This window comes from Laccaria bicolor, genomic scaffold (assembly GCF_000143565.1).
Source record: "Laccaria bicolor S238N-H82 LACBIscaffold_2 genomic scaffold, whole genome shotgun sequence".
NCBI classification, from domain to species: Eukaryota; Fungi; Basidiomycota; class Agaricomycetes; order Agaricales; family Hydnangiaceae; genus Laccaria; species Laccaria bicolor.
The window spans coordinates 2,421,640-2,448,083 of record NW_001889873.1 but is presented as its reverse complement, the minus strand read 5'-3'; the positions used below and the strand labels follow the sequence as shown (position 1 = coordinate 2,448,083).

The 26,444-nt window shown below is 48.7% G+C and overlaps 12 protein-coding genes across 12 annotated transcripts; 5 read left to right on the top strand and 7 right to left on the bottom strand.

Annotated features, from left to right (window-relative positions):
- Nucleotides 1-104: 104 nt before the first annotated feature.
- LACBIDRAFT_187926 (phosphatidylinositol synthase) lies at nt 105-1,091 on the bottom strand (the record flags this gene model as incomplete). The annotated part of the gene is made up of 5 exons (XM_001874785.1): nt 105-380; nt 443-524; nt 575-688; nt 742-916; nt 971-1,091. 5 exons carry the CDS (start codon nt 1,089-1,091, stop codon nt 105-107), a joined length of 768 nt encoding a protein of 255 aa, XP_001874820.1.
- Nucleotides 1,092-1,200: 109 nt separating this feature from the next.
- Nucleotides 1,201-2,543, bottom strand: LACBIDRAFT_305914 (syntaxin-like protein). The gene is made up of 9 exons (XM_001874784.1): nt 2,476-2,543; nt 2,337-2,426; nt 2,066-2,284; nt 1,905-2,013; nt 1,775-1,848; nt 1,602-1,721; nt 1,464-1,549; nt 1,385-1,416; nt 1,201-1,336 (listed from the first exon to the last, which is right to left on the bottom strand). The coding sequence occupies exons 1-9, from the start codon at nt 2,503-2,505 to the stop codon at nt 1,233-1,235; spliced, it is 864 nt and encodes a 287-aa protein (XP_001874819.1). The 5' UTR covers nt 2,506-2,543; the 3' UTR covers nt 1,201-1,232.
- A 190-nt stretch (nt 2,544-2,733) lies between these two features.
- On the top strand, nt 2,734-5,323 carry LACBIDRAFT_188009 (asparagine synthase). The gene is made up of 11 exons (XM_001875325.1): nt 2,734-3,068; nt 3,114-3,262; nt 3,313-3,847; nt 3,930-4,220; nt 4,275-4,377; nt 4,433-4,583; nt 4,637-4,678; nt 4,738-4,814; nt 4,867-4,985; nt 5,040-5,079; nt 5,135-5,323. The coding sequence occupies exons 1-11, from the start codon at nt 2,903-2,905 to the stop codon at nt 5,220-5,222; spliced, it is 1,761 nt and encodes a 586-aa protein (XP_001875360.1). The 5' UTR covers nt 2,734-2,902; the 3' UTR covers nt 5,223-5,323.
- Nucleotides 5,324-5,494: 171 nt separating this feature from the next.
- Nucleotides 5,495-8,834, bottom strand: LACBIDRAFT_305912 (uncharacterized protein; the record flags this gene model as incomplete). Its single annotated transcript, XM_001874783.1, has 5 exons — nt 5,495-6,092; nt 6,143-6,204; nt 6,264-7,064; nt 7,114-7,888; nt 7,936-8,834. The coding sequence occupies 5 exons, from the start codon at nt 8,832-8,834 to the stop codon at nt 5,495-5,497; spliced, it is 3,135 nt and encodes a 1,044-aa protein (XP_001874818.1).
- Nucleotides 8,835-8,993: 159 nt separating this feature from the next.
- Nucleotides 8,994-9,785, top strand: LACBIDRAFT_305911 (uncharacterized protein; the record flags this gene model as incomplete). The annotated part of the gene is made up of 2 exons (XM_001875324.1): nt 8,994-9,211; nt 9,272-9,785. 2 exons carry the CDS (start codon nt 8,994-8,996, stop codon nt 9,783-9,785), a joined length of 732 nt encoding a protein of 243 aa, XP_001875359.1.
- Nucleotides 9,786-9,816: 31 nt separating this feature from the next.
- On the bottom strand, nt 9,817-10,308 carry LACBIDRAFT_305910 (uncharacterized protein; the record flags this gene model as incomplete). The annotated part of the gene is made up of 3 exons (XM_001874782.1): nt 9,817-9,858; nt 9,911-9,980; nt 10,034-10,308. The coding sequence occupies 3 exons, from the start codon at nt 10,306-10,308 to the stop codon at nt 9,817-9,819; spliced, it is 387 nt and encodes a 128-aa protein (XP_001874817.1).
- Nucleotides 10,309-10,568: 260 nt separating this feature from the next.
- On the bottom strand, nt 10,569-11,752 carry LACBIDRAFT_305908 (uncharacterized protein). Its single transcript, XM_001874781.1, has 5 exons — nt 11,597-11,752; nt 11,394-11,535; nt 11,190-11,266; nt 11,119-11,124; nt 10,569-11,056 (listed from the first exon to the last, which is right to left on the bottom strand). Exons 1-5 carry the CDS (start codon nt 11,703-11,705, stop codon nt 11,007-11,009), a joined length of 384 nt encoding a protein of 127 aa, XP_001874816.1. The 5' UTR covers nt 11,706-11,752; the 3' UTR covers nt 10,569-11,006.
- A 118-nt stretch (nt 11,753-11,870) lies between these two features.
- LACBIDRAFT_182393 (uncharacterized protein) lies at nt 11,871-14,568 on the top strand (the record flags this gene model as incomplete). The annotated part of the gene is made up of 11 exons (XM_001875323.1): nt 11,871-11,951; nt 12,003-12,258; nt 12,397-12,825; nt 12,876-13,040; nt 13,089-13,292; nt 13,345-13,777; nt 13,826-13,937; nt 13,998-14,190; nt 14,245-14,314; nt 14,384-14,400; nt 14,453-14,568. 11 exons carry the CDS (start codon nt 11,871-11,873, stop codon nt 14,566-14,568), a joined length of 2,076 nt encoding a protein of 691 aa, XP_001875358.1.
- A 3,395-nt stretch (nt 14,569-17,963) lies between these two features.
- Nucleotides 17,964-19,806, bottom strand: LACBIDRAFT_292224 (uncharacterized protein). The gene is made up of 6 exons (XM_001874780.1): nt 19,480-19,806; nt 19,233-19,421; nt 19,088-19,178; nt 18,894-18,925; nt 18,650-18,841; nt 17,964-18,594 (listed from the first exon to the last, which is right to left on the bottom strand). Exons 1-6 carry the CDS (start codon nt 19,756-19,758, stop codon nt 18,001-18,003), a joined length of 1,377 nt encoding a protein of 458 aa, XP_001874815.1. The 5' UTR covers nt 19,759-19,806; the 3' UTR covers nt 17,964-18,000.
- A 588-nt stretch (nt 19,807-20,394) lies between these two features.
- LACBIDRAFT_292223 (uncharacterized protein) lies at nt 20,395-21,379 on the top strand. The gene is made up of 3 exons (XM_001875322.1): nt 20,395-20,591; nt 20,729-20,859; nt 20,918-21,379. The coding sequence occupies exons 1-3, from the start codon at nt 20,501-20,503 to the stop codon at nt 21,095-21,097; spliced, it is 402 nt and encodes a 133-aa protein (XP_001875357.1). The 5' UTR covers nt 20,395-20,500; the 3' UTR covers nt 21,098-21,379.
- Nucleotides 21,380-23,617: 2,238 nt separating this feature from the next.
- On the top strand, nt 23,618-25,355 carry LACBIDRAFT_305901 (uncharacterized protein; the record flags this gene model as incomplete). The annotated part of the gene is made up of 7 exons (XM_001875321.1): nt 23,618-23,714; nt 23,768-23,864; nt 23,939-24,027; nt 24,085-24,218; nt 24,281-24,502; nt 24,613-24,785; nt 24,836-25,355. The coding sequence occupies 7 exons, from the start codon at nt 23,618-23,620 to the stop codon at nt 25,353-25,355; spliced, it is 1,332 nt and encodes a 443-aa protein (XP_001875356.1).
- An 88-nt stretch (nt 25,356-25,443) lies between these two features.
- LACBIDRAFT_305900 (uncharacterized protein) lies at nt 25,444-26,361 on the bottom strand (the record flags this gene model as incomplete). Its single annotated transcript, XM_001874779.1, has 2 exons — nt 25,444-26,152; nt 26,213-26,361. The coding sequence occupies 2 exons, from the start codon at nt 26,359-26,361 to the stop codon at nt 25,444-25,446; spliced, it is 858 nt and encodes a 285-aa protein (XP_001874814.1).
- Between the last annotated feature and the right edge of the window lie 83 nt (nt 26,362-26,444).

Genomic DNA, 26,444 nt, shown 5'->3' with positions numbered 1-26,444 from the left:
GTGCAAGCGTTTCTGAGAAAAATGGTTTGTCACGTGGCATGATGGAGTGAATTACAAGTAACGCCGAGGTAAAGTAGAGCAGAGAATATATACTTAAATAGCATCTAACTTTTCGCAGCATCCCCAGCTGCTTTACTTTGCCGTGCCATCTCCCTTTCCGCCAAGTCTACCCCGACTAAAATCTTGGAAGCTTTCCACAATTGTACCAGGTTGATGATATTTTTAGTCACGCAGATCGGCATGCTGCACAGCGCCATGAGCTGCGCATATGTAAACCCAGCAAACCATCCAGTTAAACCGATGGGCGTGGTCGACCATTTCATGAGGTACAACGAAACAAAGAATAGCTCATTGCCCGCGCAGATGAAAAACAGCGTTCGCTTCGCGTTGCCCAAGGATCATTAAGTACGTCGCGGAACCTATAAAGAAGGCTGATACTCACAGAGTCGTTATAGTATAGCCAGAGAATACGACTAACATCGCTTGTTACTAACTTATGACTTCTCGATCCAGTGACCAATGAACTAATGGACACGTCAAGGATGGAGACGGACAAGAGAACGAGGTAACGAACCTATACATGTGCATGTAGTGACTGCTAAAGTCTAGTGCAATGAGGAACTGGAAAAGAATCGCGTAGGCTGGATAAACAGAAGCCAGATAACACAACAAGCATGATGTAGTGCAGCTGTTCCTCGTACATTAGTGACAATCTGCACCAAGGCAATCGCAAACACGCACCGATCCGTCACCATGTCCAATACAGCTCCAAATTTCGACGTCTGTTGAAGAGCACGAGCAGCCTGCCCATCGACCGCGTCAAGCAAACAAGAAACAACGTATGCCCATGTGCAGTATTTGGGATGGTAGCTCATAAAGTGTAACGACAGTCCGGCAAGGAGAACACGAGCATACCCTAGAGAGTCCCGTCAGCTTTGTTGCCAACGCCTGGAGCGTGACGCAGACATACCAATGAGATTCGGCACAAATAAGAAGACGTTCTCTGAGTAAGTTTGAGCCGTAGCCAGGTCAACAGCTTGCTTCGCATCGACTAGTTCGATGGAAGCTCTTCGCCGCCGTGCCTTGGTCATAGGAGACGCAAGAAAGTAGAAAATCAAGGAATCCACGTCAAGGTCTCAAAAGATCTGTCCTTGCCGCTGACTAAGCGCAATCACATTGATGACGTACAAGTCAATATGTAAATTAGAAATATAATATAATAATGTACATAATTACTTTCTGGTACCAAAAACGATGCCCAACACAAGCGCAAGGACACATACTACGAAAAGAAAAATAAAGAAACATATCCAACGACCCTTACGATACGATCGTGCTGGTCAGGATATCAGAATCGTGACTTGCATCAAATGAACGAACTCACCATGAACAACTGCCTGACCCGTATGTTGAAGGCTGCGAAAAGGTAAGATGGATGGATCAAGATTCAACTGCAGACGTACGCTTTCTCCGTGTTAGCCTCTACGTCTCTAGCCGTATCCTCTACAGCTGTGATGACGGCCTCTTGCTGTTCAATGAGGGTTCCCATCTAAATTTCACAGGGAAGTTGGGAGTGGCATAACAGCTAAACATCAACTTACGTCATTAAAAAGTTGGGCTAATTCGGCTAGTGTTTGTTCCATCTTGCGGAGATCTTCCTGTCTTCCTTGAACTTCTCGGTAAGCAGCTCTTGACTCGCCATAGCGAGTTGAAGTTGTCAACTAAAAGCTGTGAGGTCATTATGACAACCATGACATCAGGAAATAAGCCTTACAGCCTGTGCAAATATTTGTTCACCCCCTCCCTCGAACGCAGCGGCGACTTCCTCGGGCGTTGCATCGGGTTTCACTTTGAAGATATTTGTTAGGCAAGAACAGAAGTAAAAATGTAGAGATGAAGCTGACCGATCTTGAGCTGCCGTTCAACTCTCTGTCGTGATTTGGCTCGATTCTCCTTCTCAATCAATTGATAATTCTGTATTGCCTCCATGAATTTTGATTGGAGTAGCGCTATCTACACCATCATCAATTTCAGTCTGAGAAAAGAAACACTGCACGATGCGTACTCGAGTCCTTCTCAATTCCGCATCCTGTTCTTGTGGCTGCTGAGCCAACCGCTGAATGCGCTCCCTCAGATCCTGACTCAAAGTGCGATTTTCTTCAGCCAGAGAATCCAGCTGTTCACTCTCTTCCGCGTTCGGTTCATTTAACATCTGAGAGCGTAATATCGATATCCTTGAAACATTCTCATTATAATGCCGTATGCCCTCTTGTATATTAGTGGCCTGTTCGTTGCAATAAGCAATGTGAGAGGATCGAAGAACTCGATATTCCTACCTCTGATAAAAATGGGGACGAGGACCCTCCTGCGTTTGCAGGACCGGTAGTAGCGAGATTTGACATCTCCATCGTTTGTGCGCGACGAGCCTGCATGTCTGTCAAATTGAGTCGTTCTGGTTGGAGAAATGAGGCTGACCCTTGCTGCAGCTAGGCGATCCCTCGACATTCTGAAGACGCGACGTGTGATACAAGTAGAGCTAGTGCCTCAGGAAACAGCAAAGCAGAACCATGAACATCATTCAAATTATACGAAACTCGCGTAAACTGCGGCCCAGCGTGAGAATGTCTAGCCCGATATGGACGGGAAAAATGCGCTCACAGCGAATAGCATTGTACAGCCAATTTGAGATCGACTCAAGATAAAGATCGAGGTATAATCTCTTTCCCGAAAGTACGTTGGAGGGTGGAGGCAGGTGGCAGGGGCGGTAATTGGGGACGGTTGCTATGACCTACAATCTAATCTCTCATATGATCAGACGGAGTCACCACATAAATCTAATACCGACAGCTCGGGTTGGTTTCGGGAATAAAACTTTCTTGTCGTCTCCCCTTGAACGCGAACTATGTGCGGAATATTGGCTGTTCATGGCCTAGAAAAACCTTCCACCGACAGAGCCCACTTCATCGCCCTGTCTAAAAGACTTCGCCACCGTGGCCCCGATTGGTCTGGCTGCTATGTGGGCAAGAACAGCATTCTAGTCCATGAGCGCCTTGCGATTGTCGGCGTTGGTGAGTTTTTAATTTTTACGAAGTTCATCACTTATTGCCAATCAGATACCGGTGCTCAGCCGTTAATTAGCGAAGACGGTAAAATTATACTTGCAGTGAATGGAGAGATCTACAACCACATCGCGCTCCGAGCGACCGTTGGTCCAGATGTAAAGTTCAAAACGAACTCCGATTGCGAGGTCATTATCCCACTGGTGAGCACTTTCTTCAGTCTCCTCCAAAAATGCCTCCTGAATCGCGTTAGTACCAACAACACGGTACGGAACTATGCGGACATCTGGATGGAATGTTCTCATTTGTCCTCCTCGATGAGTCTGTTTCACCGTCCCGCATTATTGCTGCGCGAGACCCTATCGGCATAACGACATTATACCAAGGCTGGAGCTCAAAGCGACCAGGCTCTGTTTACTTCGCGTCTGAATTGAAGGCGTTGGTTGATGAGTGCGATCGCATCATTTCCTTCCCTCCCGGTCACGTATACGACAGCAAATATGATTCCACAACACGTTACTACCAGCCGACCTGGTGGGACGGCGATGCCCAAGGCCCAGATTTCACCATTCCTACCACACCCGCCAACTTGACATCGATCCGCGAGGCCCTGGAAGAAGCAGTACGAAAAAGGCTTATGTCGGAGGTTCCATACGGTGTTTTGCTTAGTGGTGGCCTCGATAGTAGTTTGATTGCGGCCATAGCCGCGAGAGAAACGGAAAAGGTGGCACAGGCCCAATACGAGGTGCGGAGGAGAAAGCTTCAAGAATATTCTAATGGGCCACCGAGTCCGACGGCAGGACAATTCGCTGAGCAAGGTTGGTATTCGATGAATTTGGTGGTCTTCCCTTCGTTGATGCGCCTCTGAAGCAATGCTGGCTGCCTGGCCACATCTGCACTCGTTCTCCATCGGACTTGAGAACTCCCCTGATCTTCTAGCGGCCAGGAAGGCAGCGCATTTCCTTGGAACAGTGCATCACGAGTATGTTTTTACAGTTCAAGAGGGTATAGATGCCATTCCCGAAGTAATTTATCACCTCGAGACCTACGATGTCACCACCGTCCGAGCCAGCACACCCATGTATCTCCTGAGTCGAAAAATCAAGGCTATGGGTGTCAAAATGGTTTTGAGTGGAGAAGGAAGCGACGAGATTTTTGGAGGTAAGCACCGCAACTCTCCGTGATCAGGAACCAACGATGACGATTGTCGGAAAGGCTATCTTTACTTCCACGCTGCTCCCGATGAAAACTCGTTCCACCAAGAATGTGTGCGACGCGTCAAAAACTTGCACACTGCTGACTGCTTAAGAGCGAACAAGTAAATACACAAGTGTTCAAAGTACAGATGTGAGGCTGAAGCAGGTTTTTTTTAGATCCACAATGGCCTGGGGGCTGGAGGCACGCGTGCCTTTTCTCGATAAAGCTTTTCTTGAAGTCGCAATGAACATTGCTCCAAAAGGAAAAATGTTCCATAAAGGAGCTCAGCAGGAGGTGGACGAAGACGGATGCCCCAAGATGGAGAAGGTGGGATGTTCTTTCATTCCCCTCCTTATCTCGTGGACTAACGGCTGGCGCAGTATCTCCTTAGAAAAGCATTTGATCTTTCCCCCGACGGCAAGGTGAGCCTTTTAAAAAGTTCGTTGACCACTTGCCACAGCTTACCATCCGTTGTTGTTAGCCTTACCTACCACAATCAATTCTCTGGCGTCAAAAGGAACAATTTTCTGATGGCGTTGGCTATTCTTGGATCGACGGGTATGATACACATCTTACCAAAGTTTTTCAATGACATCACTCGTTTTATTAGGATCAAGAACTATGCAGCTGAAGTTGTTAGCGACGAAGCATTTGCAAAACGGGCGGAAAAATGGACAACGGATGTCCCCGATACTAAAGAAGCGTACTTCATTCGTGATATCTTCGACGGTAAGTTTCACCAACCTTCGGGGTAAACATGGGACCCACTTACTGTGCTTTCAGGATTATTCCCATCAGAAGCTGCGGCCAAGACAGCCGTTCGGTATGTTTATTAACTAAATATCTATGGTTGCGTTCATTAAACCTGGACTTCACAGCTGGATTCCTCGTGGCGACTGGGGATGTGCATCGGATCCCAGCGGCCGAAGTGTCAGCATACACAATGCGGCATACGAAACAGATTGATTAAGAGATCCGGGACAAAGAGTGATGATAGTACAATTTGAATCTATAGGGACTAAGGTATGCAGAAGTGAATAGACAGATAAAAGACCATTCATATGTATGCGAAACGAGCCTGTGAGCCAAAGTAAGCAATATTCCAGTTCTGCAGCACCCCTCAAGCCGAAAGGTGATAACGTTGGGAAGTGAGAATTTTGAGGGATATAATAAAGTGGGTTATATTGGTTATAGTGTAGTGGATATATGGTGCAAAATAGTAGCATTCGTTCAAGCCTTCAGAGATTGTTGTTAAAAGAGGGTTCATTAACAAGCATTTGACGGTATAGGCCTACCCCAGAATCTTCCGAAGGAGCAGGTGAAGAGACAGGAGCCTTGGCTGTTGCTGGGGGAGTAGTTGGAACGGTGGTTTTTGTCGCTGCGCTGGCCTGAGAAGTGTTGCGAGATCGTTTAGAAGAAGGCGGCAGTGGGGATCGTGTACTGGTATCCCAAGCCGGTCTCGTCACCGTAGCTCTTGCGTAGTTGGGGCCCTCTTCAGATAGTGGCTGTCGGCGTGACGTTGGGGTTACCTGTGTCCGCCTGCTGGAAGGACGTGCATGTGAAGATCCATCTGAAACAAGTCTGTTACCAAATTTGGCATTAGCTGAGGACTCTCTGCCATAGGCAGACGATCCTCCCCTTCTCGTAGTAGTCACGCCAAGAGGTCGACCTTTGATGATAGGCTTTTGTACTGTGACTTTATCAGCACCCCAGTAAGAAAAGCTCATTTTGCTCTTCTTATCAGAGTCGGATGAATCTCCATCGTCATCGTCATCGGCGGGGAGTGGAACGATCTTTGGCTGATTGGTGAGCGCTTGCGTTCGCGATCGAACAACACTGTACGGAGTTATTCAGTGTCGTAAGAGGGAATGAAGTTCAAAACGTACTCTTCCATCGAGACGATGCCTTCTCCAGGCTGCATGACGTCTCCTATGGCCCAAATCTCAATCTTGAACGGGCGGGGGTTTATTGTCAGCTTATTGCATAACGATGATCATTGAACTTTACCTTGATGAATTTATACAGGTTACGAGGTTTAGTGTAGGAAGTTCGACGACCTGTTGTCGCATACTTTGCTTTACCTTGCAACTCTGGCATTGAATTTGTACGAGAGTTCATCGCAGCCACCAATGGCAAGGACGTGGTTCCAGTTCGCTGGCATTGCAGCACGACATCATTGAAGACAACAAACCAAAGGTCTTTCTTTCCCCCTACTCCGTTGCTGCTGAGAACGTCGCTAAGACGCTTGAACGAAGACTTGCCCCGTACCCCTTTAGCATTGACAACCGGCGGAGGGGATACAGCCTTCGCTAGACCGTTCAAAGGGCTCAATCCAGGGGTGCACAGCCGTTCTTCTATAAGAACGCGTGACGGCTTTGGCAAAGCCAGCTGCTTGACTTTGTCTAAACCTTCAATACGCGCGAATACATCTCGCGTCTTGTCCCGTTCCTCCTTCTGAATCTTTTCGTCTTCAATGCTCCGAACAATGTTTTCGACTTCAGCAACCATCTGTAACGTGCTTTCATACTCGAAGGTACTGGGGTCGGTATGGAAGAGGAGATTCTGAAAGAGAAGGGGGTATTTGAGAAGCCTTTGAAAAGGTTTTGACAACGTGATAGCTAAGCCGGTTTCGCCCTTATCCGAAGCATCCTCCTCCAATTTCTGGAGGAATTTGCAAACTTTCAACCACTCGCCTGCGTCTTGTTTCTTGGGTTTCTTTGTCGAAACGTTAGATAAAGCGGCGTCCACTTGACCTAAAGCGCGCTCCAAATGGAGAACGTAGGTGGCGTAACCGTGAAAGATATCGGACTGCTCAATGGTGAGATTGGAAAACCCAATGAAACGAAGAGGAACATACATTTGATACAAAAACGTCTGCAAGTGATCGTACCAAGGGAAACTGATCATCGTAGCGTTTTTTCAACGCCTCTGAGAGTCTCTTATGGCCGTCAAACACGCCGCTATCGATAACCTCCAGGCAGATGCGTAAATCTTCAGGAAGCTGATGGGGGGCAATAGTGTTTCCAAGGACACCTTCCGCTGACGTCTGGCTTTTCTTGAACTTCCTCAACATGCTGGGCTTTGGTGAACCTTCCCCCTGGCCATGGCTAGACTTACGTTCTCGATCGCGCTCTACGATAGTTGATTGACGACCTAGAGAATGGGTCGATGAATTTGGTGGGTTGCCACGCACAGGAGGCGGTAGTGAATGGTGAGACCGGGAAGGGAACGGGACGGAGACGCCGCCCACCTGCCTCACTGCAGGGCGATTCGACATACTTCGATATGGTGATCGGGGATGATCATGTTTCGATGACCCTTGTCTTCTTGAGTCATACAATCTGCCAGCCTTATCCCCTGCTTCGTCATCCTCATCAGTCTCTAAGGATTCCGCATCAACAATTGGGATTTCCTTGGGACGTGAGGACGGATTTGAACTCATTCCGGGTGTTGGCGACATGAAACGGGCGGCAATGGGTGGTAAATCATCAGCTGATTCAAAGGGAGATTCCGCACGATAATAATCGTAATCCAAATTCGGGGTGGAAGCCATCGGGGAAGTGGGAACAGAATAAGGGTGTAATAAAGGGTCAATGAATGTGTCCTTCATTTTGACCAGTTCTTGGACGTATCTGAAGAATGTGAGCATAGTGGGAATGGAGGCTGGATGTTCACTAACCTCTCTTCACTTGAGATGATTTCAAACAAGACTTCTTGTCGGGTACGCTCACGCGACCCAAGGTTAGAAACGAGGTCCTCTTCCGTGACCTCACTCCACGATTGGGCTGCAAGGATACGGCTTCCGCTACTGGACATTTGGGAATATGGTGTGCCAGAACGCAGAGATTGAACGGATGTGCCTTCGTAGCCCTTCTGAAGATAGGGTGAGGCGGTTCGCGTCGAAGTGGCTTTCACGCTTGTCTTGGTAGCGGTAGCAACGTCGGCTTTTGAGGACGATGCAGCGGTTGATATAGAGCCACGAGGCTCCTTGCCGTAAGTCGCCTGAAAACGCGACACGGTTGTTTTGAGTACAGCTGGAGGCGTGCCATTGACAGGTGTATCGGACAACGTGCGATCAAGCGTAGTGGGTATTGGGGTTGGAGGAGGGGATATAAAAGCGACTTTCTTCTGCACATCGGTTGTAGTGGTAGTGATGGTAGTAGCGGTGGTTGCACTTCCATTTACATGTTTACGTGAAGTGCCGTTGGATACTGGTTCTGTATAGGGGAAAGCGGTAAGCTCTGGTAGGAGATCCGGTTGACGAGATGGCGAAGGAGATTCGTAGGCAGGGGTCGGAGTGATCGTTATTGGTTCGGAAGGGAGCGGCTGGTCGATGGAAGGTAAGGGACGTGTGGAAAGTTGGGAAGCAATTTGAGAAGGGACGATATCAGGAAGAGGTTTGAAAGATGCGAGAGATGCTGGAGTAGAGGACGGGCGCTGCTGCGGTGATTCCTCTTGAGGTGGCCATGAACGAAGAGGAGGGAATTTTTCCTTGGGTGCAGCCGTTTGCACAGCAGAGTCCTTGTCCTTGTCCTTGGTGCCCCCTCCAAGATGTAAACGATGAAAAAATGCCTTCATGGTATCGGCATAAGAAGAAAAGAAAGGGCTGGCGAGCACCTGCGAATACTGGAGAATCAGAACACCTGCGGAAACAATTTCACTCCAAGTTCAAAGGCGCGCACGACACGAGGCGAACAGCGCCTTGCGTTCCAAACAACCGTCAACATTCATCTTGGCATGCTCCCTTCCCATAATACAAAGCATCTGCCCCTTCTCCGCTTTCCCTTTGTTGACTCCACCTTTTATCTGGCACAACGAGACGACGGAATATGCAACGGAACGGCACTCTGGCTGTCCGGTCAATGCCTGGCTCTCTATTTCGCTGAATATCATGTCCCTACATATCCTCCTCGCCCGCGAGCCATCGAGTTGGGAAGCGGCGTTGGGTTGACCGCGTGGGTTCTCCGCCAGTTTAACGCTGTGTCTCTCCGTTCACAGCTATAAATAAACAACAGCCTTGCTTTGGCGTCGCTCGGATGGGATGTTCTTGCGACTGACATCGATCTTGTGATTTCATCTGTTCTCTCCAACAACATTCAAACAAACCTCGCACAGCTCCCCGAACGCTCCGGAAGAGTAGAGATTCACGAATTGGATTGGTTGGTATCTCCGGCGGAATGGAAATGGGATATTACCTCCGGATCCAATCCTCCTTATGACCTCATATACTCTGCCGATACAGTCTACAAATCTGAGCTCGTGGAACCACTACTACGTACAATCCACGCGCTAAGCACATTATCAAGATTTTCTTCCTCCCCACCGCGATCTCCACTCGTTCTGTTGTGCGTTGAACGTCGCGATCCTCCACTTCTCGACCGTCTACTAGATGATGCTAGAAACATTTGGAACTTTTCAGTGGAACGGATACCTAGGAAAAGGCTTTCAAAGGCTCTTAACAAGCATGGAGCTCAATGGGACAATGCGGATTGGGAGGGTATCGAATTATGGAAATTGAGGCTCAAGTAGTCACCATATTCTATCCCCATAGGCCTCGTCGCTAGCCGATGAGGTTCAACGCCCTATCAAAGCCATGTTTCGACTGGAGAAGATGGATCAGCAACAATTCTTGTGCAGATCATTTTTGAACTGACCAGATCCCGCCAAGTTTCTTCCTCGTCGTTTTCAGTTTGTAACTGATAAATCAGTAAAAATCCTTTCAAGCTGGTTGATCAAGTTGAGGGACACGAAAATCTTATGAGGTATCCTTCTCTCACGTCAGACTACCATCCTCAGCAATGTCCATAAATTCAGCGAGCTCATCCTTCGTTTCCTGTGAGAAGGGGGCGCCGTTGGTGTCTTTAGCCCAAGCATCCAAGCCCTCTGGAGAGAGAGTTGCGTTGGTTGGTGGCTGTAACAATGTTTTCTTATCCGATCGTGAGACGGATGGAGAGCAATATTTGGCAAAGATATGCTTCAGACACGTTTCTAACTGAAAAAAACGTTCTGTATCTGTATGTGCTGACGAGAAGCAGAAAAGACATAGACACATGCCTGAACTGTAATTTCTCCGTCGTCGTCGAGCAGTTGAACAGCATTGGCTGAAGACGGTTCTCCCGCCATGATTCAACTCGAATGCCTTTGCGAAAACTGGTTTGTACTTGTAGACTTTAGTTTGTGACTGATGTCCTCTGATGTCACGCAGGGGTTTATAGCTCCAACCTTTGACTGAGTAGCCAGCATGCTCTCTCCTCTTCATTTTCGACATCGTCTGACATTGCCTCTCATGCGCTTCGTCGCCACCATAAATCGACCAGGGCCACCACCACTACCCAAAGTTCAGCAACGTGAATTCGAAGAACTTCAGCGCAGGGCACAAGCACCACTCTCATCGCCTGTCGACACACTTCCAAACACCCACCCTGATGCTCCCACACCCATCAAACCAGAATTCGAGGGCGACATAAACCCCGTTACAGGGGAAAAAGGCGGGCCCAAGCGCGAGCCCGTCAAGCGTTGGGGAGAAGATCAAGGTGGAGATTGGAGTTTCAAGGGAAGAGTAACCGACTTTTAGCGAGAGGGCAGACTCGATAGAAGTGGTACCCAGAAAATAACATAATGAGCGCCGTTAGCGAAATCGTACGCTTGTTTCCCTGATGCCGATCGTCTTTTAATACCATGTAGTCACTGTAAGGTGCAGAAAATTGAGATTGTTTTATTACAACAAAGAATCTTTCAACCATCTCCTATCTATCTCCTGATACCGCGTGCAGGTGGCACAACTCCACGTCCGCGGCGAGCTGTAAATCAATTAGATCGTTATTTAGTATCGCCGTATGAATAACAGTCAAAAAACGCGTACCATTGGCTGATCACGAAGGGAAGGAATGAAGTCAGTGGAAATGAAGATGAAGATCACTACTGGCAACGCACCTCGCATAATCGTGGCGCGCCCACGGGCTGTCCCTATACCTCTCCCCCTCATGGCATTTGGTCCTACCCGTTTGAACCTGTGCACATCCATTTTTCATCACAGAATCAGTCACGAAGGGGGACATCATGGGCAGGGAAGGAAATGAAAAAGCAGGCCATCAATCAGCATACAACAAAAGAAAAGGACGGAGAGAGACTTCGTACATGGGCGCATTCTGCAACATATCAGGAACAATGAAGAACCGAACCATGCTTCCTCGAATATAAACTTGGTCAAGTTGAGATACACGTCCATCACGACCAGTAACGGTAATATCCTTCAAAGAGATGTTCAAGTTATCCTCCGCTATCCCCAAAAGAAAAAGCGTAAGCGCTTCGATTGAAAGAAAGCGATCCAAGTCACATACCTTCAGCAAGCTTGCCGCGATATAGTTGCCCCGTTTTCAGTTCCACAGTAATTATGTGTCCTAGCGATTCATGTAACAGTTTGACTGGCACTCCGAGGCCTGCGCTCATCGTGGATACTTAGATTTTGGTTTTTGGAGGAGGTGGACGATGGCTGAGATTGTAGTGTGGGAAAATATGGGTCTGGCGAGGTGAGTGCCGCAAACGCAGTTCCCTCTTGTTGACAATGTCAAACATAACCTAGTCACAAATCATTAAAACCTCCTTCTTTTCCGTATGGAGTCGCAGCGAACAGAACCACTTTCCATCGAATCATTGCTGAAGAAGCAGCGTGAAGAGAAAGAGGCAGCGGCAAAGGTGCGTGATAGTATTTGGCCTATCCCGTGCCATACTCATGTTTGAATTCAGCCCAAGTTTCTTTCTAAAGAAGAACGAGCGAAGCTTGCCATATCAAAGCGAGCTCAAGAAATACGAGAACAAAAGGAAAAGGACGAGTTGTCTAAACGGGACCGTGAAGTGTTGGAACGCGAGGCAAGCGAACTCTCTATTCGAGAGAGAATTCAACCAAGCAGGCATGGCGACCGCTATGGCAGACGAGATCGGGATAGAGATGGACACCGTGGGGGACGACAGCCCCCGCCACCCCATGCCCAAGACGACCGCCGTCCTCCCCGCGATGGATACCAGAATGTACCTACAGGTCCTCGCGCAGACCGCAGTAAAAACCCTACCAATGCCGGAACGCCCTCGTCTTCCATGCCCCCTCCTCCAGGACCCAGTTCATCAAATAATACTACGTCAGAGCCTACGAGTACCTATGTTCCTCCCATGACCGAGAACGATCTTACAGCCATCCGATCCCGCTACCTCGGCGTTGACAAAAAGAAGCGCAAGATTCGGAAGATGAATGACCGAAAGTTCGTTTTTGACTGGGACACTCAGGACGACACGTTCGCGGATGATTCGCCCGTTGCTGTTGGGAGCAATAGGCAAGGTGCACAGGTTATGTTTGGCAGGGGCCGCCTCGCGGGCATGGATGATGGTGGTGGAAGTGGTCCTCGCAAGATTTCTGGGAATGGACCTGTGGATACACACCTGGCAGATGCTATGGAACGGAGAAAGGCTGCCAAGGCTGGGTTCGATGACAGACATTGGACAGATAAGCCCCTCGATGAAATGAAGGAGCGTGATTGGCGTATATTTCGGGAAGATTTCAGCATTTCAGCAAGAGGTATGTGTTCTATTTGTCGCACGTGCGTAATGCTGATTTTCTGCACCGAGGTGGCTCTATCCCTCATCCGCTTCGTTCATGGACGGAGTCTGCTATTCCTCAACCTATCCTAGACTGCATCGAGCAAATCGGTTACAAGGATCCTTCGCCCATTCAACGGCAGGCAATCCCAATTGGCTTGCTAAACCGTGACATCATCGGTATAGCTGAAACGGGTTCGTTATTTCTCTTGTGGTAACAATTTGTGCTCATCCAGCCTACAGGTTCCGGAAAAACGGCTGCCTTTGTTATTCCCATGCTGTCCTTTATCTCGGGCTTGCCACCGTTTACGGACGATATTCGGCATCTTGGCCCATATGCTTTGATCATGGCACCCACTCGTGAGTTGGCTCAGCAGATCGAAAGCGAAGCACGCAAGTTCGCGTCACCCCTTGGCTTCAAGTGTGTGTCTATCGTCGGAGGGGTATGTCAAATTTAGTCATGTACTTTAGCCAAGACTCTGATGTTGGCTTTAGAGAGCTGTAGAAGAACAGCAATTCAACCTACGAGAGGGTGCAGAGATTATCATCGCAACCCCTGGTCGTCTCAAGGACGTCATCGAGAGACACGTTCTTGTCCTCTCCCAGTGTCGCTATGTCGTCATGGATGAAGCTGACCGAATGGTTCACCTTGGCTTTGAAGCGGATCTTACATTCATTCTAGATGCCCTTCCGTCAGAAACTATGCAAGGAGAGGACCTTGGAGAGCAAATGGATGTGGACGGAGAAACTATGATCAAGAAGGGCCGAACGCGTGTCACGACGTTGTTTTCGGCTACTATGCCTGCCGCAGTTGAACGCTTGGCTAGAAAGTATCTCAAAAAACCTGCAGTGATCACTATTGGCGAGGCCGGTCGGGCCGTGGATACAGTCGAGCAGCGCGTTGAATTCGTTAGTGGCGACGAGAAGAAGAAGTAAGTCGCTCGTTTGCTTTGGTCATTATGCTGCTGACGTATCTACAGACAGAAACTGCTCGAGATCCTCAACAGCGGACAGTATGCATCTCCAATTATTGTGTTTGTCAATCAGAAGAAGACTGCAGACATGGTTGCCAAGGATCTCTCGCGCGCTGGTGTATGTGGCGAATCGCCTTGGCTCTTTTTTATGTTTTGCCGTGTTAACATCTCAATTTAGTGGAACGCCGCCACGCTGCATTCGGGCAAAAACCAAGAACAGCGAGAGGCCTCGTTGCAATCGTTGCGCAATGGTGAATCGGATGTGCTTGTTGCTACTGACCTTGCAGGACGCGGTATCGACGTTCAAGATGTCAGCCTTGTCATCAACTTTCAAATGGCAAACACGATTGAAGCCTACGTGCATCGTATTGGTAAGTCCCTCGTGGATGAAAATGTAGATTGATGATTTTTATGGATACTTTTAGGACGCACGGGTCGTGCTGGAAAGCTTGGCACTGCCATCACGTTCCTCACGAACGACGATGACGAAGTCATGTGGGTTGATTGCTTCTACTTAAGTCTTTGGCTGGGTTAACGTCTATCTTTCGCTATCTCTCCGATCAGGTACGACCTCAAGCAAGGTACGTTCCTAGACCGGGGAAAGTAGGGTTGATGCTGAATATAGCGCTACAGAAATCTCCAAGAGCCCTGTATCGAAAGTGCCTGCGGAGCTGGCGAAGCACGAGGCGGCACAACACAAAGTATCGCGGGAGATGAAGAGGAAACGGGAAGCTGATGATCTTGGGTGATTCGTGGCGGAAATAGCGCCATTGAGACCATGTGATGTAGATTAGAATTTAAATCTAGTCCGAGCGGCAACGGACTGTCAGCCGGCGCGGCAAAACGCAGCCGAGGGATTGGAGCAGCCGCTGGCAAGTGGCTTAGTAGTGGCAGCCAAGTGGCAGGCGCAGACAACATCGGTCATCTTTGCTTATGCCCGTCGCTACTTGTAGTGATGAATTCCAAGAAAATCGGCCCTGCCTCCTCTCTCCCACATCTATCTTCCGCTCTCTCAGCTAGTCTTCCCGTCGCAATGCTATCCGCGGTGAGCATACTGAATAATTCATTCATTCAATGCTAATTATATGAACGTCTCAGACTGACCTGCCTGACCCCGTCCGCTCTTCCCGTTTCCCCTTCATCCGGAAGCCAAGCTTTAATATGGACGATCCAAAGCACGGTCCTCTCCATGATCTAAAGCGTTTTCTCAACCACCACATCCCTCATCATCACAACCATCCTCCTCACTCAAACCCACATACCCCTGTCACTCCCCGACATAGAGATTCCGTCAACGATACTCCTACCGATAGCCATAACCCGGTCTCTGCCATAAAACAGAGCAAGGACCGAACCACCCCATCCCCCTCTAGTTCAAAGCTCAGCTCAAACACAACAGACTCTTCGTCTGACAACAGCCACCACAACCACCACCATCATCATCACCAACAAAAACCCACAAAACATCCTTCTTCTTCTTCGGTCCGTCACCCCTCCTCTTCACCACACCCCATCGTTTCCTTGCAAGATGCCACCCATGCCCACCTCTCAAAAAAATATGGCAAGTGGGGCCGTGTACTTGGAAGCGGTGCTGGCGGCACCGTGAGGCTCATCAAGGCCAGCAGTAAAAGCGGAGGCACTGTCTATGCTGTCAAGGAGTTTCGTCCAAAGCGCGCTGGTGAGAGCGAGAAGGAGTATCAGAAAAAGGTTACTGCAGAGTTTTGCGTTGGCTCCACTCTGAAGCATCTCAACATCATCAACACTGTGGATATCGTTTCTGATAATGGCCACTATTATGAAGTGAGTTTCTTCTGTCCCCCCCCCCCTTTTGTTTTGGTGTATCTGACCCATTTCAAGGTCATGGAGTACGCCCCGTTCGATCTCTTTTCCGTTGTCATGTCAGGAAAAATGTGTCGTCCCGAAATCTACTGCGTATTTCGCCAAATATGTGATGGCGTCGAATACCTTCACGAGATGGGTTTGGCACATCGCGATCTCAAGCTCGACAACTGCGTTATGACCACGGAGAACGTCGTCAAGCTAATCGACTTTGGAACAGCGACCGTCTTCCATTATCCAGGCAAGGCTCACACTCCTGCTTCCGGCATCGTTGGGAGTGATCCCTACCTTGCCCCTGAAGTTTTGAACAAGGATTCATACGATCCCAGAAAAACCGATGTCTGGAGCTGCGCCATCATTTTCTTGTGCATGGTCCTCAGGCGATTCCCTTGGAAAATTCCTGACTCAAAAACCGACCCAAGCTTCAAAGCCTTCGTCGCTGCACACCCCGATTTGTCTGTCAAGCCGCCGCCCAAAGCTACTAAAGATCGGGATCAAAAGCAGGAAGGCTTTGATCTAGCCAACCAGGGTCGTAAGCTCCCTGCTCGTGGCCTCACTATGCCCCCACACGAAACTGGTCGGTTACCCCAGCAGGAAAGAGCTTTGAGTACGGGCGCGCTCGATCCTGTATCTTCCAGTAGCAACAGCACGTCGTCTGCAGCATCGATATTCACGCAAGCGACTGATCCCGAGTCAGAAGCTACTGCAATCACCGAACCGCCTTCGCGCTATGCAAGCAACAGCGCTGGCGTCAAGCTCGTCACCGTCGCAGATGATTCCGAAGAGGAGGATGTTCAGACGAAGACATTTAGAGATACATTGCGCGGTTCACCACACCCAACTTCTCGCAGCTCCGCGACGCTTCCCCTGCCCCAGAAGCTTAGACAGACGGAGAGTCCGGAAGAAATGGACGCCTCTGTTCTCATTTTTGCCAGACCAGGAACGTCGACAGAGTCTTTGCCCGTCAAGTCACTCACACCTTGTGATGAAGATGACCTTCTGACACCTCACCCCAAAGTGGCACCATCCACCCCTGTCACGGCCAAGCAGCGCAAGTCATCACCTCCATCATCATATCCCAGTGAGAGAGAATCTTTCCCTTCAACTGGTGACCGTCCAGTTGTCGTAGTTCAAGAGCCAGAAGAGGAAGAAATGCGGGCGGCTACCGTGGAATCTACGCCGTCTAAACAGCGTCCACGTTCTGACAGCGTCACTACATACCACGGAGGAGGCGCCGAGTCGATTTTCCGTCTCCTTCCTCGCGAAACACGGCCCGCATTACGTCGCATGCTTTTTGTCGAGCCATCTTCACGGTGTACGCTTACTGATTTGCTGAAAGGCAAAGGCAAAACAAGTGGATTACTTTGTGGGTGCCAGATCGACAAGACCAAGGCGACTGGTTTCGATTCCCCTCCAGGGGGACACTGCGTGGATCACGACGAGTGTGATCCCGATGAGGAGGATGACGGCGACGAGTGGTTAAAGTCGATCGTGACCTGTACGGGGTATGGAGTGCCGCAGCATACCCATATCAAAGTCGCCGTTGATGAGAAGCAAACGAAGCGCAAGTTCTTCTAGTTCCCACCCACCTTGCAGATGGCGTTCTTATTCGCCCAGCCATTCCTTTATGTTCCTTTTTTTCCTGTTTTTGATTATCTTTCAGCATTACATTCCCTTATATAAACGTTATATCTATCCCCTCCCCATAGAGTTCTGATCCTTTTGCACTTGTCACGTTATGCCTTTTCTTCCTACATTCTCGCGATTTTCGTTCGCAAAAGGATTCGGACAGCTCAAAGGCCTGTATATAACCTATCAAATACGGAGAAAATGTATTAACCCTATGAAATGAAATGAAAGTTAGTGATCTGGGAGAAGAACTTCAAAATATCGAGCATCATAGACTCGCACTTCAGGCAGCGACGAGTATGAAGGGCCACATATGTGTAAACATAGGCAATAAAAACTGCAGAATAGACCAAAACCAGTGTTCCCCCAACATATTTGCTCTCAATTTCTAAGTTTGGTGATGGAATTGTACATCCATCATATGCATAAAACAAACTTACAATAAAAAAAGGGATCAGATCCAAAAAATGAATGAATAAATATGATCTAAACTCATATTTAGAATATGCTGAACTTCCTGGGCCAAGATTTTAGCGTATTCTGAATATGAATTCAGATCATATTTAATTGTTCATTTTGTGGATCTGATCCTTTTTTTATTGTAGATTACAGCGTATCCCGCAGTTTTGAGAGCATATGTTTATACATATGTAGCCCTACATATTCGTCGCTGTCTCAAGTGTCTAGTACAATTCATTCAAAGGTGTAAATTATTACAACTCGTCTCGATGTGGATCAAACTTTTGCTGTTGTTTTTTCTCGTCCTTGCCTTTTCCCTTTGATGGCCTCGTCCCTTTGGCAGTGACAACTTCCGCCTGGACGTCGTACCCTGCCGCTCGAAGCGCTTCCACCAAACGATCAGCACCCTCAACCTGAAGATCCTCAGGGTCATCCAGCAGCTCAAAAATGATCTCATCTTTGCTCGTGCCCTTTTCTTGTGTCCCTTTGGATGCCATAAAAACTTCCAAGGTTTTCTGCAGTAAATCATTGTAAACGTCTTCTTTCGTTCTGCTCTGATCGGCGGCGCTGCTTCCCTTCTCCTTCTCCTTGGGAGGCGCAGCGGGAAGAACAGTCTTGCGGCGGGGTACCTTGAGAGGGTGGTCAGCCGTTGGAAGATCTACCGGTCCCTCGGGTTTGGTATCGACGACTTCGCGACACCGAATCTGAGCTTCCTCGCCGGCTTCGCGTGAAGACTTGAAGCCTGGTTCACCGCAAAGACGAGGTGTGTGGATGACCAAGACGTATGAGCATGTTTTAGCTTCCTTGACAAAGAGAATATGGTCGGTCATGACCATTGAGCAGTGAAACTGTCGAAAAAGAGTCTTAGCGGGCCAATTGAAATAAAGGACGCTTAGGATCAACCTGAACTTCAACTTCACGACTTTTGCCAGTCTTGTCACATGTGGTGCCATCGCCCCACCTTTGAACAAGGTATCGCGATCCAGCGGTACGGGCGAGTTCTAGGTTGGCCGCTTCGGCATTTTGCTCCGCAATAGATAAATCAGCTCCATTTTCTGTGGATTTCGGGGATCGGCCGAGTGTATATGACTCCCACTGGTGAACATGTTGAGAAGATGGTTAAGGATAATGAACTTGACGTCATTACCTCAGGATCTTCTTCAGGCTTGTAAGCGCCAGCTATCAAGAGATTGTGTTAGGTTTATCTTTGAGAGCAAAAGAAAACGAGGGTGACATATGAACGATATACAGTGGCCGGAAAATGGTGAGAAAGAAAAAGGAAGGTTCTTATATCCGACGGTATGGCAGGATGCCCCAAGAAGGAAAAGATAGCACGCTTACCCGGAATTCGGGAGTGTGGTGGTATCAATTCCTTGAACTGACGGATTTCTTGGTTGTGACAGTACGAATAAGTAAACCAGCCCTGACGGTGCTATGTGGAGGAGGATTAGGTTGGGACGGCATTCCGTAAGAAAAGGACACAAACGTAAAGGCACGTCCCAGAAAGTGGTTGTAGCAGGGACCAACTTCTTGCGGGCGTCACTACAATGTCTAGGTCATCCTCTTCAAGTGATAAAATATTGTCCAATGGGTGGGGTATCAGACAGAGATATGAGTCTCGAGGTCCCATCTTCATATGTTCAAGAGTATAATTGACGGTTTCCATGGGCGGAGTCTAGAGGCGAGAATGTAAATGGTGTTGGACTTCAGGGGGGGAAAGCATACCAACTAACCTCAGTCGGAAGTGTACTGTCTCCGCTGCCAATTTCTTTCCAGAGACCAGGCGTCGAAGAAGCGTCGTCCATGTAAGGCTGATCTAGAAACTCAAGTTCACCCCCGCGCAAACCTTCTTTGAGCCATCTCTCCGCTGTCTCGTTCAAGAGTGGGAGACCGTTGAGGAAGGCGACTCTAAACTTTGGAAAGGCATACGTGTCCTCGGGGAGAGAGTGGAGAAGACGAGCGGACGACGGGTAGAGGAAAAGAGCCAATGCAAACAACGATTGGAGGTGCATATCGGTGGCGGCGACGTGGTCGACAGCGAGCTCGATGATTGTTCGTTGTTGACAATAATAATAGATTTAAGGTCCGTCTCCCGAGATTGGCCAATCAGCGGGTTCGTTCTGGATCGAGATATGATCTACGATCACACAACAAACGGCGCGAAACGGCGATTGGCCGATTCCGGACCGATTGTAAGTTGAAGCGCACGGTCCCTCGACGACATCGCGCCTACAACCCGCTTAACACGCCCGTTGGCAGCCATGGGCTCAGGACGCTGATCGGCGGTTGGGAGCATTAAATCCTGTCAAATGGTGGATTTTTCCGAGCAGGGGACCTGAGGGACGTTGATCAGAATTCTTTCGAATTGTTTCCATGTGCTTTCGACAAGTATAACCAGGTATAACCTAACCTTGCCTTTTCCATCACAATCTTGAACAATTCGACGTGAGTCCTCGTCCCTAAATTCGGAGTAATTCAGCAACAAATTACGTGAGTGTAACCCCCAAAAATCAGGGGTAATTCCTACGAACAGGAAGATTGCTGAAAGATAATAATAAAAAGCGTTGCTTTTTGGCTATGAAATGGGAAACAAATAGATTTTCAATTTGTTCTATATACGGCATCGAAATTGTTCATTAAAGCCGACTTACCCAACTTTTACCCACTTCCTTTCTCCCTCTTCTCGAACCAGGTTCACACTTTCACCTTTCCCTCCCTCAGCATCCACTCGAGGATCGCGTCCCTTGTCTTCAAATGTCCACGTCGCCGCGTGATGCCCAAGACGAGGGTGCCGATAAACTTGACGAGTTGGAGGAACCTCAACCAACAGGAGACGCCGAGGCAGGTAAGCAATCGCTCTCCCGACATCTACATATCTCGTCCGGCGCGCATTTCTGGTGTCTCTTCCAGTGTTTAAACCGATGAATTTCGATGGAATAATTTCGCTGATTACCGGTATTTGATCCCGTTACTTCTTCGCAGGCACTTCAGCACCAACCCCCGCAAAGAGAGGCCGTGGTCGGCCAAAGGGTAGCAGGAATAAGAAATCATTAACGGGTGCAGCCGACGCATCGGCGCCGACGACCCCTAGGAAGCGCGGTCGTCCTCCCAAGGTCAGATCCATTGCTCTCTTCCAACACTTTCTCTCAACCACTTTCCCTATCTTTGCAGGAGAAGAAGGAGGAGGATGGAGACGAGCCAGTCGCGAAACGTCCGAGGGGACGACCTCCTAAGAACCCCAAACCTCCAACAAAGGACGGGGAGGCCAGCGGTGCTGGTGGTAGTGGTGATCCAGAGTCAAGTACAAAGAAGAAGCGTGGGCGACCACCCAAGAACGCTGCGGCCACCTAAGGATTTTTGTCGCACTCCATCACGATCCTCCCTATTTTTTTTACCAATGCCCACTATCTCATCTTGATACGCGCCGCTTGCTGGGCAATCGCAGGTAGCTCATGACCGACACGACCAACCGACTCTTTCTCGCTACACCTCTTTCTTTCTGCCGAGTTTTTTACAATATGGACTTTTTTTGGTTAGCAGTGTTGTTTCTCTCACGTCACTTGTTCGCTTATATTTATTATGTTGTACGTATGAGCATATTGTTTCAGTTAGAACAGGGTACTTGCGTTGGGCAAACGGTCTTGACCTCGTTCGATGGGTGAAACACCGCACACGGTCATAATATGCACACCTGGGATGAAATGGGATTATGAATCCCATTTCATCTCTTCCTTCAAAGCAGCTTCGTTCGCAAGTCAAAGAACCTTGTTCCGTATTTGATCATTCATTCTACTACTGGAGCCAAGGTCATGCGTGCTATGCGACTGATATATACTCCAATTAGGCCTAATAAGAACGCACCGACCCACCCTACCCCTGCTAAAATCCTTGCTTGTCTCGCAGCCTTTTTTTTCGCAGTTGCGTAGCTGATGTCGGGCCGAAATGTGACCATTGTATATAATGGAAGCCACCCTCCTGGTGGTTCAGAAGGATAGGGTAAAAGTGTCAAAGTAGGAATGAGCGAAGATAACGGGACAATCTGCGGTGAGGTAAGTGAATACAACAAATTGTCAAGATACTTCCGGAATAAGTAGGTCAATGTAGTGACTGAATGTCGCATCTCTAAGCTGGATTGAGGTGAGCCGAGAACTTTGTGATAAAAAAAGAGACCTCACTAGTTGTCCATCGCAAGATCGCAGATAGCAGTGAGGTCCTGGTGGCGGCTCTTGGTGTATCGCTCAAGCGCATTGGCCAAGCGTCCGTCCACGTATTTTTCTCGATCTGTTTGATCGAGGGGTCTTGTAGATTCCACTCCAAACTCCGCGAAGAACGTGGAGAGGACCCGTACGTCCTCTAGACCGCAGTTCAGGCCTTGCCCATAAAACGGAACCATAGAATGAGCCGCGTCTCCCAGGAGAATCACTCGGTCCTTATAGTGATACGGGTTGGACTAATAAAACAAGTTAGTAAACCTGCGAACAAGGCTTTTGAGATTTGATTGATTTTTTTTACCTTGGTGCAAATTAGAGGACTCCTGGGATTTTGTAAAAAGTCCTTCAAGAGGGTTTTTTCTCCAATGGCGCGGGTGGCGTCTGGGAAATTTAATTTAAACCAGGTGAGTATTTTATCGGAGCTATTGAGGCGATCAAGCTCGGCGGTAGGCGCAAATAAAGTGCAGGTAAATGACATGTCCTGTGTAAAGGGGGTTAATAAAACGAGGCGGAAAGAATACGACATATCACACTTTATTTGGAAGGGCAATGAGCATGAAGGAAGAACGAGGCCAAATATGGAGATGATTTGGATCCAACTGAAATGTCGGTTCGCCATCTTCGCCCCGACCTGGTGGCATTTTCAGCTCTACATACTCATCCCTAATGTACTCCTGTTGATAGTCCATTCTGAGAGGATAATAATGTCAGAGGAGTGATTGCGGGCTTGGACGGAGTATAATAATACCTTACCACCCTCATCATCTGCCTTCGGATTATGGAATAGCTTCCGTCTGCGCCAATACAAAAATCAAATTGTATCGAAAAGTCTTTGTGGGAAGAAGAATCTCGAATCGTCATGGATTTGTTGTCAAAGTCGGCGGATATGACCTTGTGGTTGAAAAATACACGAGCGTTGCTGCAACGCGAGACCTGTTCTAATAATTCTTCATTAAGGAGGGACCTATCGATCGAATTGATACACTGAGAAAACAAATGCGTGAGGAATGCAGTTGACATAAATGAACGGCACGGAACCCTGTGCTCACTTGGCCATCCCTATCATATAATTGGCTATCCAATTCCCCTGTTTGTTTGTGAATCATGCGGCCGTACATTGGAATGGCCGTCTGCAGAAACGCTCGTGCAGCAGCTGGGTCCACAGCGTCCATGGCCGCTATCCCGCGATGGGAAATGGCGAGGTTGATGGAACGCTGCTGTGCGGCGGCTTTCGAGGAGGGAAGACGTAAATCTGGAATATATTTAGAGAGGGTCAGGAAAACGAAGAACGGTGTGATGCTATCAGCAGCTGACCTGGACGGCCTTCAAAGAGATCGACGCGCCAACCGCGCTTAGCCAACGCCAAAGCAGCGAGGCAACCGACGGGGCCTGCCCCGACGACAACAGCGTAACACACAGTCGTTGTCATAAGAGAAAATATTTAACACTTCGCTGCATGATTTCGATGGTAAGCCGTTGGATTCCGAGCATTGCGACATCGCTCCGGATCGGGGTCCCTTTGAGATCGGCGTTGATCGGCATCGGCCTAATCTAATCTGGCGGCTCAATCTGTGATCTTATGTTTTCATTGCTCGGATCCAACTGCAGATACATAAATCATCCACACCAACTTCACACAATCTCCTTGTTTTGCGCCATTATGTCGCAGTACCCTCCAGAACTCAACGTCCCTTTGAGCAACCAGTTTATTATCCCGAAGAACAGCGACATCGGCGCGACCCTCCGCGAAGACAAAGGTTAGCCATCACTACGTCTCCCGCAACCTTGTTTTTTTCATGTCTCCTTCAAGAAAGTAGCTGCACCTATCTGTGCGGAAACTCTCTGGGGCTACTGTCGGAACGCTCGAAGGGTTTGGTCCTAGAAGAGCTCCGTATCTGGGGCTCACAGTACGTACACTTTTCATCTGGCATCGAAGGTGTCATCTCCGTCCCTGACACCACTACCTCCCCACCCCCTTTAGTGGCGTCGTTGGCCATTTCTCTCATCCTCTCGATCGGCCTTGGACCAAGTGCTGTGATGAGGTTCATCCGCTCCTCGCAGAGCTCGTCGGTGGGTGATATATGCGTCCTCCCGGCCAATGGGCGGAACTTACGATTACGCTCACAGGGGCAAATGAAAAAGAAGTTGTATGCATGGGCACGTTGACCAACAACTTGCATCTCATGATGGATTCCTTCTACAAACCCACTCCTGAACGTTACAAGGTCCTTTGTGAAGCCAAGGCATTTCCCTCGGATCAAGTACGTGCACCCGACTGACCTCGACTTTGCCTCTGGCTACAACCATTGTGATGCTGTTATAGTACGCCTTCACATCACAGGCCGCTGCGCATGGTCTCGATCCTGAGACTACCATCATTCAAGTATCACCGCGGGAGGGTGAATATACCCTTCGGGAAGAAGATATTCTCGAAATTCTCGATAAAGAAGGACCCACGATTGCCCTTGTCATTTTCAGTGGAATCCAGTACTATACCGGACAATGGTTCCCCATGAAATCTATCACAAAGAAGGCCAAAGAACAGGTATTTTTCATTTCCTTAGATCATGATCTGCGAACACAGACACCACGAGTTCCATAACCCTTATTCACGACGACCTCATGGCTGACCACAAACCTTTTTTCTTCTTGTAGGGCTGCGTGTGTGGCTGGGATCTTGCTCACGCTGTCGGAAATGTACCACTGGAGTTACATGACTGGGACGTTGATTTCGCTGTTTGGTGTACCTACAAATACCTTAATTCCGGTCCTGGAGGTATTGCCGGCTTATTTGTGCACGAAAACTGGCACAAGACGGAACGTCCCAAGTATTCTGATTTTATATTTACGAAACACTCCCATTGACAAATGCATTCAGGTTTGCAGGGTGGTGGGGACATGAATTAGCAACACGATTTGAAATGCCTTCCAAGTTTTCACCCATCCCCGGTGCACAGGGGTTCCAGCAGTCAAATCCGTGCGTTCTCGCGGTGGCGTCGCTTCTTGGATCGTTGCAAGTTGTCAAGGAGGCAGGGATGATGCCAGCATTGAGAGGACGTTCTCTTCAGCTCACAACTGCGTTGGAATCTTTCCTCGTAAAGTCAAAGTATTTTGTTCCTCTTGATAGAGTTTCAAACTCGACCGACTTTGCAAAACCTGGTTTCACGATCATCACACCCACTAAACATTCTGCCCGTGGCGCACAGTTGTCATTGCTCTTCCTTCCCACTGGATCGGGCGTCATGAGGAAAATATTTGATGCCTTGGTGAAGGAAGGAGTGATCGGCGATGAGAGAGAACCGGACGTAATCCGGCTTGCCCCCACACCACTGTACAACACATTGAAGGATTGCGAGCATGCGGCAGAATCCCTAGAACGAGCCTTTAGCACACTGTAGGCTGTAAATGGGAATTGTTGAAATGTGTATAACAAACATCTTAAATGCGCTCAAGGTCCATTGTGGTTTATTCCGCGACGATAACCAATCAACCATGTATAATTCCGAGAACATGGCTCACAAACTCTCCAATCACTGTGGGGTATTCATCTCCGCTAAAAATGCCGTCATGCTCTCCTTTCAGCGCGTCGGCGTTGAATGAGATGCATTCCTTATCTTCGCCATACAGGTTGTGGAGATGTCTGTACATCCCTTCGCTCTGGGACTCATCAACGAGAGTGTCTTCTTTCGAGTGCAATACAAGCCAAAATATCGCAGGTGATCTCAGTGGATACCTAGAAACGTCAAACTGGGCATAGGTCTCGTGTTTGCCAAAAGCATTCTCGATAAACCATTCACGGTATTTGGGGAAGCGAAGGAGGAGGCTGTCGATATTATAGATGCCTTCGGATACGGCAATTCCCTTAACCGAGGCGAGCAAAGATGGGGATGGGGTCAAGGTAGGAGATGTTGCTGATGAGTCCAGAAATATGGAAGCCAGCATGTGCGCGCTGCAACTGTGGCCCAGTAGGAACAGGGTTTGTGGGTCAAAGGCGCGACCAACAACATCTTTGGGCCCGGCCCACGTCATAAGGAATTCGAGGAATTCAAGAAGGTCTTCGGCATGCTTAGGATGACGAAAGTGGGATTCTGGCGTTGGTGTTGCGGGGGTAAGCCGATAATTCGGGACTGCGACTGGAAAGCCAAGAGACAATGCCAAGCGTTGCGCTAGAGCACTGTGATTGGTTTTGTCACCTCTGAAGGGACCAGGGTAGGTGAGAGATGACCGGAAGACGGATAGGCGGATAGATGCTTACGATCGCCATGCGCCGCCGTGGATGTAGCAGACAAGGGGTAGCTGAACGGTGGTCGTCTGCGGCAAGTACAAATCGAACTCGCGCAGGGCGTCGCGAGTAGACGAAGACGTGTAGGGTATGTCAGTAAAGACTTGGACGTGGAGCGACATTGACAGTTGAAGCAGGTCACATGCAATTGAATCAAATGACGCGCGTGGTTACGTCTGGTTACGTCACCATCGATACTGAGGCA